The sequence below is a fragment of the Odocoileus virginianus genome, chromosome 23 (assembly GCF_023699985.2).
Source record: "Odocoileus virginianus isolate 20LAN1187 ecotype Illinois chromosome 23, Ovbor_1.2, whole genome shotgun sequence".
Lineage (NCBI taxonomy): Eukaryota > Metazoa > Chordata > Mammalia > Artiodactyla > Cervidae > Odocoileus > Odocoileus virginianus.
The window spans coordinates 34,455,085-34,471,812 of NC_069696.1; the positions used below are offsets into that span (position 1 = coordinate 34,455,085).

Consider the following 16,728-nt stretch of genomic DNA (forward strand, 5'->3'; position numbering starts at 1 on the left):
TCCTATATTTGTGCTTATCTGTGTGAGTAAAATTAAGAATTACAAGGAGGGAGCAGCATTTCTCGTCATATCTTTCAATGTCAACCCAATTAGAAAAAATAGTAAAAGTATATATGTATGCTCAGTCGTGTCTGACTCTTTGTGGCCCCGTGGACTGTAGCATGTGAGGCTCCTCTGCCTATTGAATTTTCCAGACAAGAATACTGGTGTGGGGTGCCATTCCATTCTCCAGGGGATCCTCCAGACCCAAGGATCAAACCCACGACTCTTGTGTCTCCTACATTGGCAGGCAGTTTTTTACCATTAGCACCATCTTCTGTTCTGTGCTGAATAACTTCAGTCATGTCCTGCTCTTTGTAACCTTATGGACCATAGCCCATGGTCGGGACCATATGGACCTGCAGTCAGCTCCTTTGGACCATATGAACCATAGTCAACCATATGGACCATAGTAAGGCTCCTGTGTTCACGGGATTCTTCAGGAAAGAATACTGGAGTAGGTTGCCATGCCCTCTTCCGGGGATCTTCCAGACCCACGGAATGAACCCACATGTCTTTATCTCCTCTTTATATCTCCTGCATTGGCAAGCAGGTTCTTAACCATTAGTGCCACCTGGGAAACCCCAAAAGTATATATGGTGGTATTCAAATGTGACATATACATAGTACATAGATATGAATTTAATGGCATTTAAGATTTATAAGTTCCCAGGAGGCATGAACCAACCTTAACTTTCTGTGACCAATGTTTAATATTGAATGTATTTACATACCAAATCCAAGCTCCTCAATCACAAAAGTTGGGAGAAGTGACATTGAGTTTTTTAGCAATGACAAGAGACATATTTTCCAGATATGTGGTTATCTATTTCCTTTCCCACTTGTGATCACAGTTCCACCAGGCTGCTCTTCCAGTGATCCTGCTTCTCCAGTGATGGATGTGATCCAGTCTGTGTAGGCAGAAATTCTGGTGAAGACTGTTGGTGCGGCAGGATGGCAGTTACTGCTGCCCCAGCTCACAATACCGATGAGCTTGTACTGCCCACCCTTGCCACACTGCAGTGGTCCTCCAGAATCTCCCTGCAACCAGCAAAAAGAGAAGTTCATTCTCCCGACTGCATGATTCATGCAGGGCGCCAACCCCCAACTGCAGCGGATGGTCAGACAGAGTGTAAGTCACTCTCCCATCTCTGATTTCTGCTCACAACAGCTTAAGGAACTAGGGCCACAGAATTTGTTGGCTGATGTTACAGATCTCTGATTCAGTTCAAAATTTATATTTTCAAAGCAATGCTGAAAGAAACATAAATTCATTTTATGCTGACCGTAGACTACCATGCAGGAAGTTTCATGTGTCTAATAAATATAAATGAGCAAATGATGGCTTTGAGTTACACAACAGCATTTTTATATTTTCAGTGCTACTGGAAATATGTAGTTTGAGCTACCTAATTCAGCTATGATGTCAAACCATAAGAAATCATCATTTTTTGTAGGTCAAAAATAGCTGAAAATCATCAGTTTCACATAGTTCAACCTAGCAATGGAACAAGTAATTCCTTTTGAAAACTGAATCTATGCAAATATCAACTTAGCAATCGCAGTACATCAACTTAGCAATGGACTTAATTCCTCTCACTCTTTGCTTTAAAACTGCCATACGTTTGTACCTCTTTCTGGTCAGCAAACAAACATTCAGAAGACAACACTGAAAAGAACCTCCTACCCTCGTGAATACAGGCCTTAATTACCATACAGGAGGATGATCCGGAAGCCCCTCCACATATATTAGTGTCTTTAATTTCCAGTCCCCAGTAGCTTCGACAAGATATACTACTGATCAGTGGTACCTCTGCCTGCTGCACAGTTTTAGGAAATTCATCTTCTAGTAGAAAAGAAATAAAAAATACATAGGCAAATGCTATTAAAGGATAAAACAAAATTAGCCTTACATATACACAGACTCCAAGGGGTAAATCCTACTCAATCTCCTCTCTCAGCACTTCCATGATGCCATTAGGTGACTTGTAAAAAAACTAATTATTCTACAGTGGTTTATACAACAGAAACAACAAAAAACATTTTATGTACATTCTTTTGTCATTAGTATAGTCCTCAGAAGATATAAAAATGATACCACCTTATGAAAAAAATGACAAAATTTATACCCAAATCAGTTGTTGATAAAGCAAACAACATAATTCACTTTTTACGTATGAAGTCTATACTTTAACTTCATTGGTATTGCCATCTTTTCATTCTTTTGATTTGACTTCTGCTGAGCAGGACATTCTGTTTAAGTACTGACACTGCCTGGAAGCTGACAACTGAAATCACATTCTAACTCTTTACTTTGTTGGATATTTGTAACTAGTTAATTCATTTGGAAAATAGGGTGTAGGTAAGACCAGAGACATGGGTTTGATCTTTGTATCAACTAGAATATTTCCACATAATCTTTCCACCCATTTACCTTTTTTAAAAAATTGAAGTATAGTTGATTTACAACACTGTGATAGTTTCTGGTATACAGGAAAGTGATTCAGACACATATATACATTTTACACATATATATAATGTATATATATGTTCTTTTTCATATTCTTTTCTATTATGATTTATTACAGGATATTGAATTTGGTTCCCCGTGCTACACAACAAGACCTTGTTTTTTATCCATCCTATATATAATAGCTCGCAACTTCCAGTCTCAAATTCCCAATCTAACCCTCCCCGCTGCACTCCTCTCCCTTCGCAACCAAAAGTCTGTTCTCTATGTCTGAGTCTGTTTTTGTCTCACAGATAAGTTCATTTTTGTTACATTTTAAATTCCACATGTAAGTAATATCATATCTACACAATTACCTTTTATACCACCCTATCATTTCAGAAAAATGCCTGAAAGCTTTAAGAACAGGCACATACATCTTCAAGTATGGGTTTTTACAATAGTAATAACTACACTATTGTGAAAATAAACTGTGTGTGTGTGTATCTATGTGTGCACTCACAGCGCAATTGGGGAGTAAATATACACAAATATTTATTAGGTAATAACATCATTAGATAGTTACCAACACAAGTTTTTAGAAGTATCAATGAACTAGAATCAATGAACTTGTGTTCATGAATATGATGGCCTAAAACTCAAGCTGTCACCTTTAGATCTATCATGGAAAAAAGTTTTTCTACTATAATTCCTATGAAAAATACAGAAAGTTAATAAACGGTATACTCAGATTTCACATATAATTGTTTAGATTCTAATTTTAGAAGAGGTAATAAATATACTCACGATGAGGTTCAGTTATTCCCCATCCAGCAGTTAAACATTTGGAAAGTAAATTTATTTTATCATCTTTCCCTGGCAAACAGATTGTAGATACAAACTCTCCTAATAAAAAGGATGAGAATGAAAAAGACAAATATCAATTCGTCTATAAGATTCATATTAACATTGTCTATATTGCTTGCTCTTAGGTGATAGCTCTAGAAATGTCTATTTTGACCTGACACTATCCTCTGTAACTCTATAATTTAATAAATAAATTCTTTCAGAAGCTTTCACCTATTAGTTACTCAGAGGGGAGCATCCCAATAAATGTACATGATACCATTTTGCTCCAAGTATTTCCATATCCTCCTAGGAAAACAGAAACACACGCCCTGCACTGATATGTGGGGCTTCTCATCCATAACCATTTTAAAAAATGCATTTGTTTTCTTAACCTGTGTGCCTTGAGGACATCACCATGCTGAATCTGAGACGACAATGGAGAAGGATAAAACTGTCTTCTTTTTCAACTATATTACATGAAGAATGGAGAAGAATATATTTGTAGCAATTTAAACTGTTGAAGTATTTTTACAGCAAATATCTACCTTCACAGTTGCATTATAAAATATATTGATATATTACACATTCACTTTTTTTAATCACCAAAATTTGTATATATATAAATACTATGGGTTTGTGTCTCTGTGTATATATATGCTACACGCATACACACACACACACTGAATGCAGTGCTCTTGTGTTTGTTTTCCCTTTTCCCAGGCCGTTTCACTTCATTTTCATCTGGGCTTTTACATACTTCAGTGCTTCAGCATACCTGCTATCATAGGCCATTACTTTCAATGATATGTTCTTTATATTTACTGCTATCTCTTAACAAAATTACATAAAACTCTTTGTAACTTGTCTATTCTTTTCCTACTCATCTCTCTACATGTGTAGCAAATCTTATGTTATACTGCCGTCATAGATGATCATTGCTCTATCATAATCTCCTCCCAAATTTCCTTGAGCTAAAACATTTTCCATCAACATATTTTTCCCATCAATTGTTTTTTCTTATTCTTATACTCTTCATTGACTAAATTATGATCATATTATTTATATCATTGCATATTTTTATTTACTACATCATTCTTTTAACAGCACACAGTATTCAGATAATGAATGTACTGCAATTTATTAAATCCCATTGGCAAATATTTAGACTTCAATTTTTTCCTTTATAAACTGCATCAAGTTTTCCAGATTACATATCTGTGCATCAGTGCCAGTATTCCTGGATAGTTGAGTTGCTAGACCATAAGGCCTGCACTTCAAAAATTGTCAGATATTGCCAAATTGCAGGATGGGGGTGGGGAGATGTATTGACTTGTACTCTACATTCAGCTGTGTTTATATCGGAAAAGTATGTCAAGAATCTTGAAAACAGTTAAGTGATGGCCCAAATCCAGCATTTCTGTGTCTGAGAAATTTATCTTAAGGCAATAGACCTACAAAAATGTACATACAAAGAGGACACAAACAGATGGAGAAATATACCGTGTTCGTGGATTGGAAGAATCAATATTGTCAAAATGGCTATACTACCCAAAGCAATCTATAGATTCAATGCAACCCCTATCAAGCTACCAAGGTACTTTTCACAGAACTAGAACAAATAATTTCACTATTTGTATGGAAATACAAAAAACCTCGACTAGCCAAAGTCATCTTGAGAAAGAAGAATGGAACTGGAGGAATCAACCTGCCTGACTTCAGACTCTACTACAAAGCCACAGTCATCAAGACAGTATGGTACTGGCACAAAGACAGAAATATAGATCAATGGAACAGAATAGAAAGCCCAGAGATAAATCCACGAACCTATGGTCACCTTATCTTCGACAAAGGAGGCAAAGATATACAATGGAAAAAAGACAACCTCTTTAACAAGTGGTGCTGGGAAAACTGGTTAACCACCTGTAAAAGAATGAAACTAGAACACTTTCTAACACCATACACAAAAATAAACTCAAAATGGATTAAAGATCTAAACGTAAGACCAGAAACTATAAAACTCCTAGAGGAGAACATAGGCAAAACACTCTCCGACATAAATCACAGCAGGATCCTCTATGACCCACCTCCCAGAATATTAGAAACAAAAGCAAAAATAAACAAATGGGACCTAATGAAACTTAAAAGCTTTTGCACAACAAAGGAAACTATAAGCAAGGTGAAAAGACAGCCCTCAGATTGGGAGAAAATAATAGCAAATGAAGAAACAGACAAAGGATTAATCTCAAAAATATACAAGCAACTCCTCCAGCTCAACTCCAGAAAAATAAATGACCCAATCAAAAAATGGGCCAAAGTACTAAACAGACATTTCTCCAAAGAAGACATACAGATGGCTAACAAACACATGAAAAGATTCTCAACATCACTCATTATCAGAGAAATGCAAATCAAAACCACAATGAGGTACCATTACATGCCAGTCAGGATGGCTGCTATCCAAAAGTCTACAAGCAATAAATGCTGGAGAGGGTGTGGAGAAAAGGGAACCCTCTTACACTGTTGGTGGGAATGCAAAGTAGTACAGCCGCTATGGAGAACAGTGTGGAGATTCCTTAAAAAACTGGAAATAGAACTGCCATATGACCCAGCAATCCCACTTCTGGGCATACACACAGAGGAAAAAAGATCTGAAAGAGACATGTGCACCCCAATGTTCATCACAGCACTGTTTATAATAGCCAGGACATGGAAGCAACCTAGATGCCCATCAGCAGACGAATGGATAAGGAAGCTGTGGTACATATACACTATGGAATATTACTCAGCCATTAAAAAGAATTCATTTGAATCAGTTCTAATGAGATGGATGAAACTGGAGCCCATCATACAGAGTGAAGTAAGCCAGAAAGATAAAGACCATTACAGTATACTAACACATATATATGGAATTTAGAAAGATGCTAATGATAACCCTATATGCAAAACAGAAAAAGAGACACAGATGTACAGAACAGACTTTTGGACTCTGTGGGAGAAGGCGAGGGTGGGAAGTTTCAAGAAAACAGCATCGAAACATGTATATTATCTAGGGTGAAACAGATCACCAGCCCAGGTTGGAAGCATGAGACAAGCGCTCGGACCTGGTGCACTGGGAAGACCCAGAGGGATCGGGTGGAGAGGGAGGTGGGAGGGAGGATCGGGATGGGGAATACATGTAAATCCATGGCTAATTCATGTCAATGTATGACAAAAACCACTACAATATTGTAAAGTAATTAGCCTCCAACTAATAAAAATAAATGAAAAAAAAAAGAAAAATGTACATAAAAAGATAGTCAATCCAGCATTATTTAAGTAAAAAAAGGAAACCACCTTTACATGAATGTTCATGGCAGCTTTATTTGTAACATCTAAAAACTAGAAACCATCCAGATGTTCTTCAACAAATGAATGGCTAAATAGTTATGAGTGGTTAAACATTCATACCATGAACATTACTCAGCTATTAAAAGGAATGCCCTATTGATTACATGCAACAACATGAATGAAGCTCCAGAGTGTTAATGGTAAGTGAAAAAAATCAATCACAAAAGGTTACATACTATATGATTCCATTTATATAAAATCCTTAAACTGACAAAATTATAGAAACAAAGAGAACAGATCCTGATTGACAGAAATCTCAGTGGGCAGGGCAGAGTGAGGAGGAAGGAGATGGGTGTAGCTATAAAGAGGCAATAGTAACGATCTTCATGGAGATAGAAATGTTTTGTATCTCAACTGTATAAATGTCAAATGCTGCAAGTTGTTACAACTGGTGAAAACCAAGGTAAAAAGTACTTTGGTGTCTCTGTATTATTCCTTATAATTACATGTGAATCTACAATTCTCTCAGCATTGATAGTTTAACTAAAACTAAATTTTAAAAGCAGGATAGGGAGAAAAAATAAGTCATAGTCAAGGTTAAGAAGCACTGCTCTGAATGCTGTCACTGATTCAGTTATAAAAGCATAAAGAGCAAATGATTTGGGGTTTGTAGAATGGATGCACCGAAACAACATAAAAAGTGAGGTCTATAGGCAGAAACAGAGGAGAGAGTTGGAGCAATGCAGGAAAAGTGTCCAGGGCCCTGTGATTTCATGAAAAAGCTTGGATGTGTGGGTGGGGACTATCCATGGATCTTAGTTACATTTCCCCCAATACAACTTCCAGCTAAGAAGGTAGGTGGGTTATTGTCATTCCCTGTCTACAAATGATAAAGCTGAGGTTCACCGAAGTTACATAAACTGCCCAAGATCACATGACTACTTTGTGACAATGTGAGAATTAATAATTCCACACTTTTACTTAGCTTTGGCTTAAATAAAAATTTAAAAAATGCAATATCTTGCTAAATTATAAAGGCATAGAAAATTGAACATCTCATAGTTCAAACTGATGTTCTCTAGGTATTTGAATTAACCTCTGAGAACATAAAGAGTCTCAAAAATATGTATATAGGACAAAGTTAAAAATGTATTTCTTTCTTTTTTTTAGGTCACACTGTGCAGCATGCAGGATCTTAGTTCACCAACCAGGCCTCAAACCTGCACCTCTACATTGGGAACACAGTCTTAATCACTGGACTGCTAGTAAAATCCCTAAAACATATTTCTTTGAAATATTCTCTAGACCCCTGTCAGTTAAATACACATAAAGGTAAAATGTTTACACAAATACTTCAGCTTTTAGAGAAAGTAAGTTAAGTTAATATGAAAGAACATTTAAAAATAATTATTTAACTTAATGACTCAGGGAACTCAAACCAGGACTTTGGTACAACACAGAGGGGTGGGAAGGGGTGGGAGCTGAGAAGGGAGGTTATAGAAGGAGGGGACACATGTATACCTATGGCTGACTCATGTTGATGCATGGTAGAGACCAACACAATATTGTGAAGCAATTTTCCTTCAATTAAAAATAAATAAGTTTGGGGGAAGAAAAGTACATAAAGCACTTCTAAGCAAGACAGAAGATAAAAACTATATGACAAAGGTTCAAAACGGAAAAAAGTTATTCATACTGACCTAGTTCAACAGGTTTTTCCAGATGCAGCAAAGACAGATCATCATTGGGAGGAAATTGTGTGAAGCTGGGGTGAATGTACACAGCTTTCACTGGTATCAAATCACTATTTCTTATATTCCCCAGGTAACTTCTTCCTATTACCAGGTAGTCTGTGACAGTACTTGTCACAAGAAAAGGGAGTGAGGAAATAGATTCCACTTTTAATTAGGCCATCATTTCTCAGAATTACTAAAAATATATTCTTTTACATTTCTAACCCACATTAAAATCCTTATTACCTTGAATTCTTAGGAAACAGAGGTTTCTTATTAATTCAGCCCTTGAGAAAAATTTTAAAGTATCTACTTCCTTGTCTTCATAATGTCAGATAAAACAATTCAGTATTTTTTATTACAATTAATATTCATGCTGCCTCAATGTAATAATCATATGTATTATAATCATAATATTATGCATTATATGATATACTTATGTAATGGTCACTGAAACTATTCTGAAAGTTATATTTACTCCCTAATACAGTGTTTCTCAAAGAAATGTCTAGGGATCACATGCATTAAGTCTAGCACAGGTATTAAAAGTGCAGAATTCCAAACATAACTCATCAAATCAAAATTCAGAATTAGTACTCTAAGATTCCATTTACAGCAAACTCCCCAGGTAATTTTAAGCACATGAAAGTCTGAAACTGTCTTAATAAGGATGCCTTCTTATGATTTATCTGTATCAAAAGTAAGAGTTGGGGGATAGTATAGATACTGAGTTTTTAGTTCACTGAAGGCTCATGACCACCACATTATTTGATTAGATGCTTTTATTGTAAAGCCAATCTAGAGACACTGAAAATGTTGCATCTACTTGCTCAAATATGGGACACTGTTCAACAGCATCAGCTGTCATGCTACTTCTGGGAGATAATACTAAAAACGTCAAGCTAAGGCTCCTCTGAGGGAGTTTTCAGACATCTCCGTATCATATTAAGATCAAAGGTCAGATAAAATCAAAGAAAACAAATGTTCCTTTTTTAAAGGACATTCCTTGAAATTCTTTCACACTTTACAGATTTATTTTGGGACTGGGCATGCTGTAGCTGAAACTCCAATACTTTGGCCACCTCATGCAAAGAGTTGACTCATTGGAAAAGACCCTGATGCTGGGAGGGATTGGGGGCAGGAGGAGAAGGGGACGACAGAGGATGAGATGGCTGGATGGCATCACTGACTCAATGAACATGGGTTTGAGTAAACTCCTGGAGTTGGTGATGGACAGGGAGGCCTGGCGTGCTGCGATTCATGAACTGAACTGAACTGATGATCATCAGACAATCCATAGGAGAGTAAGAAGGAAAGGAAGCCATGTATGAGCAACCCCTGGGCTCTAGGCTCCGTGCTGAGAAACTGATGCAAAAGTGTGAGATCTCCATTTTTATGGTTGGAAGGGAGGGTGTTGTTAGTTACTTACTAATTAAATTATACCTAGAAGCAGAAAGCTGCTCTTAGAATTAAAAGCTATTAGAAGTAATTTTATTAGTGAAGCACAGAAAGTTTCATCAACCTAAGACATTCATTCGTTTGCAAGTTGGGGACTGTATCAGTGGGAGCTGGTGCTTAATGTTTCTCATGATGTGGGGAGAGGAGGAGTGCACCCACCATGGGTCCTCAAATAGCTCCTCATCACCACCCGCCCTACCCCAGAAGCCCCATCCAGGCACGCACCTGAAGTTACAATGTGCCGCTGTCAGGACCCACTGCCTCCCAATCAGAGCCCCTCCACAGTAGTGACGTCCTTGGTGCTGCAAACTGACCAGCCAGGGCCACGACATCACAGGGGCTGCATGGCCACCAACCACCCTGGGCTCCCCGACCTCTGCAGACAAGAGATTTGTATTCCTCTCAAACCCTTCAGTGAGAAGAGGGTCAACAAGTGGAACTCCACACGAGTCTTGAGCTGGCTGTCTTCTGGTATTGTTTTCTACTGTGAAAGTGAAAGTGAAATCACTCAGTCGTGTCCGACTCTGTGTGACCCCAGGTTCCTCCGTCCATGGGATTTTCCAGGCAACATTACTGGAGTGGGTTGCCATTTCCTTCTCCAAAGCCCTTAGAAAAAACAACAGCAAAACATTAGATAGCAATACTTATGAAGATCTATTTAAATCTCAGAAGGCAGTTATTCCTTTCGTCGGTTCAAAACTAGCATTATTTGCAAGAGATGAGACTCATCTTTTCTTCCAATGCTTTTAAATGAGCAAAAGTCGACAGTTTACTAAGGTACTAATATACACACCATGTTAATATACTCATATTAATACACATAATTTTGATGAATTGGAACATAAATCAACTTTTTAAAAAACAAATAAAAATGTTGCACTTAATCATGAAATTATTGGAGACTGTTCCTTCTGTAGCATCATTTGTGTTATCCCAGTACATATATTTAGACACATCAAAATATTTTATGCTCCGTGTATTCAAAATAAGTTATATATATGAAGGAAAACCATAAGGAAAATTTATAGCAATATGTTTACTCCATTCTCAGATTTAAAAAGAAATTTACCAGAAAGTAAAAAAGAGACAGTTAAGCATTTCCTTAAATATGAAGAAAGCTAAATTTTTCCATAATCTTATAATTTTGGAGTGATAGGATATATTCCCAACCCAGGGATCAAACCCATGTCTCCTAAGATATGCTCTCTTGTTAATTCTTTACTTGAGATTATTTTTTACACCAGAAAGCTATTTAAAACAAAAAGTTTATAGCACAGTGGATTTGTACTTGTTTATTCAATACTTAAGTAAAATCATTTCTATTTTCAGAAATGTATAAAACATGGATTCCCTCTTCCTTTAAAAATATGCAAACTCTTCAAAATTAAGACTATCCTGGACTTTAGGGGGAAAAAACCCACAAAAGGTATTTACTCAAACATGTTTTTTATGCATTAAGTTCACTGCATTACTATATGTTTTTATTGCATTGTAATCCACATTTTATATGGTAACTCAGATTTTTGGGCTGTTTGTATACATGTATAATAGCAATACTTTATTAGTATTCAACTTACTTTACAATACTTTAAAAAAGAAATGAGGCTAAATATTTTTACTGTGAGAATAAAGGGTCAGTTTAAGGATATAGCAATGAAAAAACAAAAGCAATGGACACAGAAGAAGGGTCAATTAGGTGAGCAGGTCTTTAACAATTAAAAATCACATCTATAGGGGACTTTCTTAGTGGTCCAGTGGTTAAGACTGTGCTTCAATTGCAGGGTGCACGGGTTTGGTCCCTTCCTGGGTAGGGAACTAAGATGCCACATGCCTTGTGGCACAGCCAAAAAAAGAAAAAAAAATCACACCTATAGGACAATGTGGTTCACTAGTCTAGGACTCAAATTCAGGGCTCTTAGGAGAGCCTATTCATTTCACCATCCTAAGAAAGATTGTTGTTGCTTAGTTACTAAGTTGTGTGGCAACTCTTTGTGATTCCATGGACTGTAGCCCACCAGACTCCTCTGTCCATAGGATCTCCAGGCAAGAAATACTCAAGTGGGTTGACATTTCCTTCTCCAGGGAATCTTTCCAACACAGGGGTCGAACCCATGTCTCGAGTCTCTGGCACTGGCAAGTGGATTCTTTACCACTAGAGCCACCTGAAATCTTAGGATAGAGTGTCATAAAAAGAAAAAAAAACTTTGCATTCATGTGAATTAACCACTAGAGCCACCTGGAATCTTTAGATAGAGTGTCATAAAAAAAAAAAAACTTTGCATTTATGTGGATTATTTGAATTTTCCTGCTGTTACACTCTAATCAAGAAGATCTCCTAATAATAGATTCATTAGGTTTAGTCTTAAGCACAACTAATGGAACTCTAGCTTAAAATTAGATAGACTAAGTAGGAAAAAATCAGTACATTAGTTTCTATTTTATGCAGAAAAGTTAGTATATCTGAAATAGTTTGAGGGCTCTTCGTGGTGGTGAGGAGACAGTTACTTAATAAAAGAGATATGTAAACAAAGACATGGAAACACATTGAACTCTCCTCTTGTTTCAGCTTGAAAGGCCCCACAGGATCTTTTAAATAGCGACTGTCTTTCATGTTTATTATTATTTCTTAATTAAAAACAACATACCACATATAGACATGTACACACCCCAATTAACTTAATTACCTCACATGATCTATGTGAACTGCCAAAGTTTCAGTCCTTAAGGAATGGTTTGAAATGAGTTTATCCTTTTTTAGTATTAGAGTAAAGTGATTGCCACTGATCCCTAAACCAGTGGGCTCCAGGTCCTGTTTTAAGGCATATATGGTACCTGCTTTAGTAGATATTTTAAAACAATTACTTACCATTAATAGGCAGTTGGATCCCAATATTGCTTTTCTGTGATGGCTTCTGAGTCATATCTTCCAAAATCAGTTTAAAACCTCTGTCTCCCACAGACTCATCAGTTTTCAAGTTCACAGTTAGGTAAGCACCACTGGATATCCAGACAAATTCTTTCTTGGAGCCACATAAATGAGCTGCAATGTGAGATATACTCGATAATCAAAATACTTCTTCTGTGTAATTACATAGGTAAAAGAGGGAGAAGAGAGGGGACATTAAATTCCAAACAAATCTTGACAAAAGAATGATTATCAATAATGGAAGATCAAGATTTTGAGGATGAAATTCATGACTTGATTGAGACAATAAAAGGGTATAGATTTTAAAAGATCAAAGGGAAAAGACTGGGCTAGCAATTGATATGGAAACAATATAAATTTGTGTGGCAATCTTTGATTATAAGGATGGTTAAAGAAGCATTTCAATGAAGATAAATGGACAGAGAAATGGAAGTATATGTTGGTGTGCCCTCAAAATTCATATGTGAAAATCCTAATCCCCAGTGTGATGGTATTAGGAGGGGTGGCCTTTGGGGGTGATCTGGTCATGAGGGTGGAACCTTATAAACCCTTATAAAAGAGAACCCAGAGAGCTCTCTAGCTCCCTTTTTTGTCTTGTGGGGAAATAGCAAGAAGACAGCTATGAACCAGGAAGCAAACCCTCACCAGACAGCAAATCTTGAACTTCTAGTCTTCATAACTGTGAGAAATAAATACTTGTTATTTAAGCTACCCAAACTAAGGCATTTTTATTATAGTAGCTAAAACTAAGACATATAGTCTGCCGAAATACAGACTAATGATGGTCCTTTCCTAATACAGAAACTCAAAAGTTGTCACAAAGATTGTCCTGATAAGTGACAGGACATTTGCTGTATTTTATCTGTATAAGCTGTAACTGAGATTCTCTCAAACTAAATGATACACTATTGATTTGTCTTAAAGATAATGTTTCTTGAGGAATCTGAGAAAGAGAGATGGGGAATAGGAGAAAGTTTCTCTCTATATCATTCTTATACTTGAAGAATCTGTTTGGTGACCTGGATGTGGTGGGTAGCTTTGGGGAGGCACCATGTCAAATAAAGGCAATCTGTGTAAAGTCAACTAACACTCTGGAAGTTTTAACATAATGAAAATGGGAAAATGTTATTCTGCTTTTCAAAAAGGAGATTGAGGGTCGGCAGAGGGGGAAGGGTAGGAGACCAAGAAAAACAAAGAGGCTAAAGGATCTGCAAAGTCACATCAGTGAAGTAGTGTTGCTTAGTCCTTACAGGTTCAGATTCCAAGTCAAACTGCTAGTCTGGACTAGTTCTATGAGCTCTGTGGCCCAAGGCAAGTTATTTAACCTCTCTGCCAGTTCTCTTTTGTATAACTTAGACTAAAAAAAATATGGGATTATATGAAGTTATATTTATGAAGCATTATAAACATTTACTAACTAACAAAACCTCAGTAAAATGTTATAGCAAATTATTAGGTGGTTTTTGAACACTTTAAGAAGGAATTAGTGGTCATGAGCAACTAGCATGGGATCCTCAACATGCCATATTAAATTAACCTAATTTAATTTTTGGAAAGAGCTAATTAGATGGTGGCTAGGGGGAATGAGATAAACTTAATGAATTTTGATTTCAGTGGAGCACTTAATAAAGTACCTTATGATGTCCCTGTGAACAGATATAAAGTGTAAGTGGATAATTATATGACTAGGGAGCTTCACAGCTGATTAAGTAACCATACAACATTAACCTGAAGGGAAGATCTGATGGGTATGAAAATAGTACCACCCTCAGTTCTGTCAAGTACAGTACTGTTGTTAATGGCTTAGGTAGAAATACAGATAACACATTTACAAAACGTGTAGGTTTGAGATGGGCAGCTGGATGAGAAGTAAAGAGCTAGGTCAAATATAGAATCTTAGTGATAATTTAATCTTTCATCTAGCACTGAGTTCCTTCTAAAATAACCTTGGACATATGTTAGCTGGATTTGAAGATATTATGTGGAACTTATGAGCATTTATTTTCTCTTTTTAAACAGTTCTAATTGCTTGACAGTTCTTCCCTATGTTGAATCAAAAGGCATCAGTGTAACCATATGGTTAACTGATGGCCAAGGATATAAATGTTTGAATCAGAGTGCCTAGGCTTTAAACCAGCTTTCTTTACTTACTAATTATCTTCCCAGAGGCAAGTTAATCAAGATTTTTGTGTTTCCTTATATTTAAAACGAGGATAACACAACCTACCTCCATAGGACTGTTAAGAAGATTGAGTTATAAGTTCTCAGGACTATGCATGAATAATGGTAAACATTCCATAACTATTAGATATTATTAGGCAGAACACGTTTTATACATGGCTGAGAGTCTATGGAAATTCCATAAATACTTGAAGAGGAGAAATTGTGATCCTGCTGTCTTCTCTCTTCTCTAAGATAAACATTCCCAGGTGTCCACACCCTTCAGCATCCTGGTCATTATGTTCTATGGATGTGTTCCAAATTGTTAGTGTTCCTTAAAATTGTTGCTTGACCAAAGATGATATTTCATAACCAGTATGTCAGGGACAACAACCAGACAGACTGGATATTTACAATGAAGACTCGTGAGACCAAGTTAGTGAACGCCAGCTCAGTGCCAACACTAAATTTAACCATACAAGGGACCTTACCTCTTTTGTCATAATTCTTTACTAACAACACTGCGTTGAAATTTTGGAATCATTTGAGACTTTTGAAATTTGATTTCAGACATTCTGCTTCCCAAATTACCACTTTTATGTATCCTAATCTATTAGTATTCCCTTGCTATAACTGATCTCTCCATGACTTCTTACCCATAATCCCACAAACTATGTATATTCATCACTCTCTAAGGAAGTGAGAGATTTTACTGTAAAGGGAAGCAGAGAAATGGGGCAACAGCTAACTTTCTTGTTCTATTTTGATTTTAACTATGGGTAATAGTAGAATATGTTTGAAACTGATGAGAATGATAAAGGAGAGTGATGATGCCAGAGAAAGAATAACTAAAGGAAATTTATGACAAGCTGATAACTCTCAAATCTATATCTTAAGTCCAAACTTCAGGAGTTCTACTTCTAGCTCCCTACTGCCAACTCAACCTTAGATGTATCATGGCATTTAAAATTTAACATGACCCAAATAGATCTTTCACCACAAATCCATTTCTCCCTCTCGTATTTCCCTTCTCTGTAAATGCCACCACCTCTGAAAACTTCCTACTATAAACTTAGGAGCCCTTCTTGATCTGCAGATCTGATTTCACATTTATACCATCAAGAAAGCCTATCAGTTCTCCAGATCTGTCCATTCTACCTGCATTCCCTTGTTGCCATCCTCTTGCAAGGCAACATTACCTATTACCTGCTGCTGCTAAGTCGCTTTAGTTGTGTCTGACTCTGTGCGACCCCATAGATGGCAGCCCACCAGGCTCCCCTGTCCCTGGGATTCTCCAGGCAAGAACACTCGAGTGGATTGCCATTTCCTTCTCCAATGCATGAAAGTGAAAAGTTCAAGTGAAATCACTTAGTCTTGTCTGACTCTTTGCGACCCCGTGGACTGTAGCCTACCAGGCTCCTCTGTCCATGGGATTTTCTAGGCAAGAGTACTGGAGTGGGTTGCCATTTCCTTCTCCCTACCTATACCTAAACAGTACTAAAAGAACATTCTGCAATGATGGGAAGTTCAATATGAGTGCTGTCCAGTATAGTAATTGTTCACTACATGTAGCAGTTGAGCAGTTGAAGTGTGGCTAATACTACATTCCATTTCATTTTAAAATTTGAATTTAAATAACAACATGGGTTAGACAGGATAGGTCTAGATTATCATAATAGCCTCATAACTGCAGGTGTAATTCACCCTGACAAGGGGGGAAGGGATAGTGAGGGAGTTTGGGGTGGACATGTACACACAGGTATATTTAAAATGGATAACCAACAAGG

The 16,728-nt window shown here is 36.9% G+C and overlaps 1 protein-coding gene across 1 annotated transcript; it reads right to left on the reverse strand.

Annotated features, from left to right (window-relative positions):
- Positions 1-728: 728 nt before the first annotated feature.
- LOC110146598 (chymotrypsinogen A) lies at positions 729-15,601 on the reverse strand. Its single transcript, XM_070453068.1, has 7 exons — positions 15,598-15,601; positions 12,722-12,895; positions 10,081-10,339; positions 8,365-8,525; positions 3,296-3,394; positions 1,752-1,885; positions 729-1,080 (listed from the first exon to the last, which is right to left on the reverse strand). The coding sequence occupies exons 1-7, from the start codon at positions 15,599-15,601 to the stop codon at positions 862-864; spliced, it is 1,050 nt and encodes a 349-aa protein (XP_070309169.1). The 3' UTR covers positions 729-861.
- Between the last annotated feature and the right edge of the window lie 1,127 nt (positions 15,602-16,728).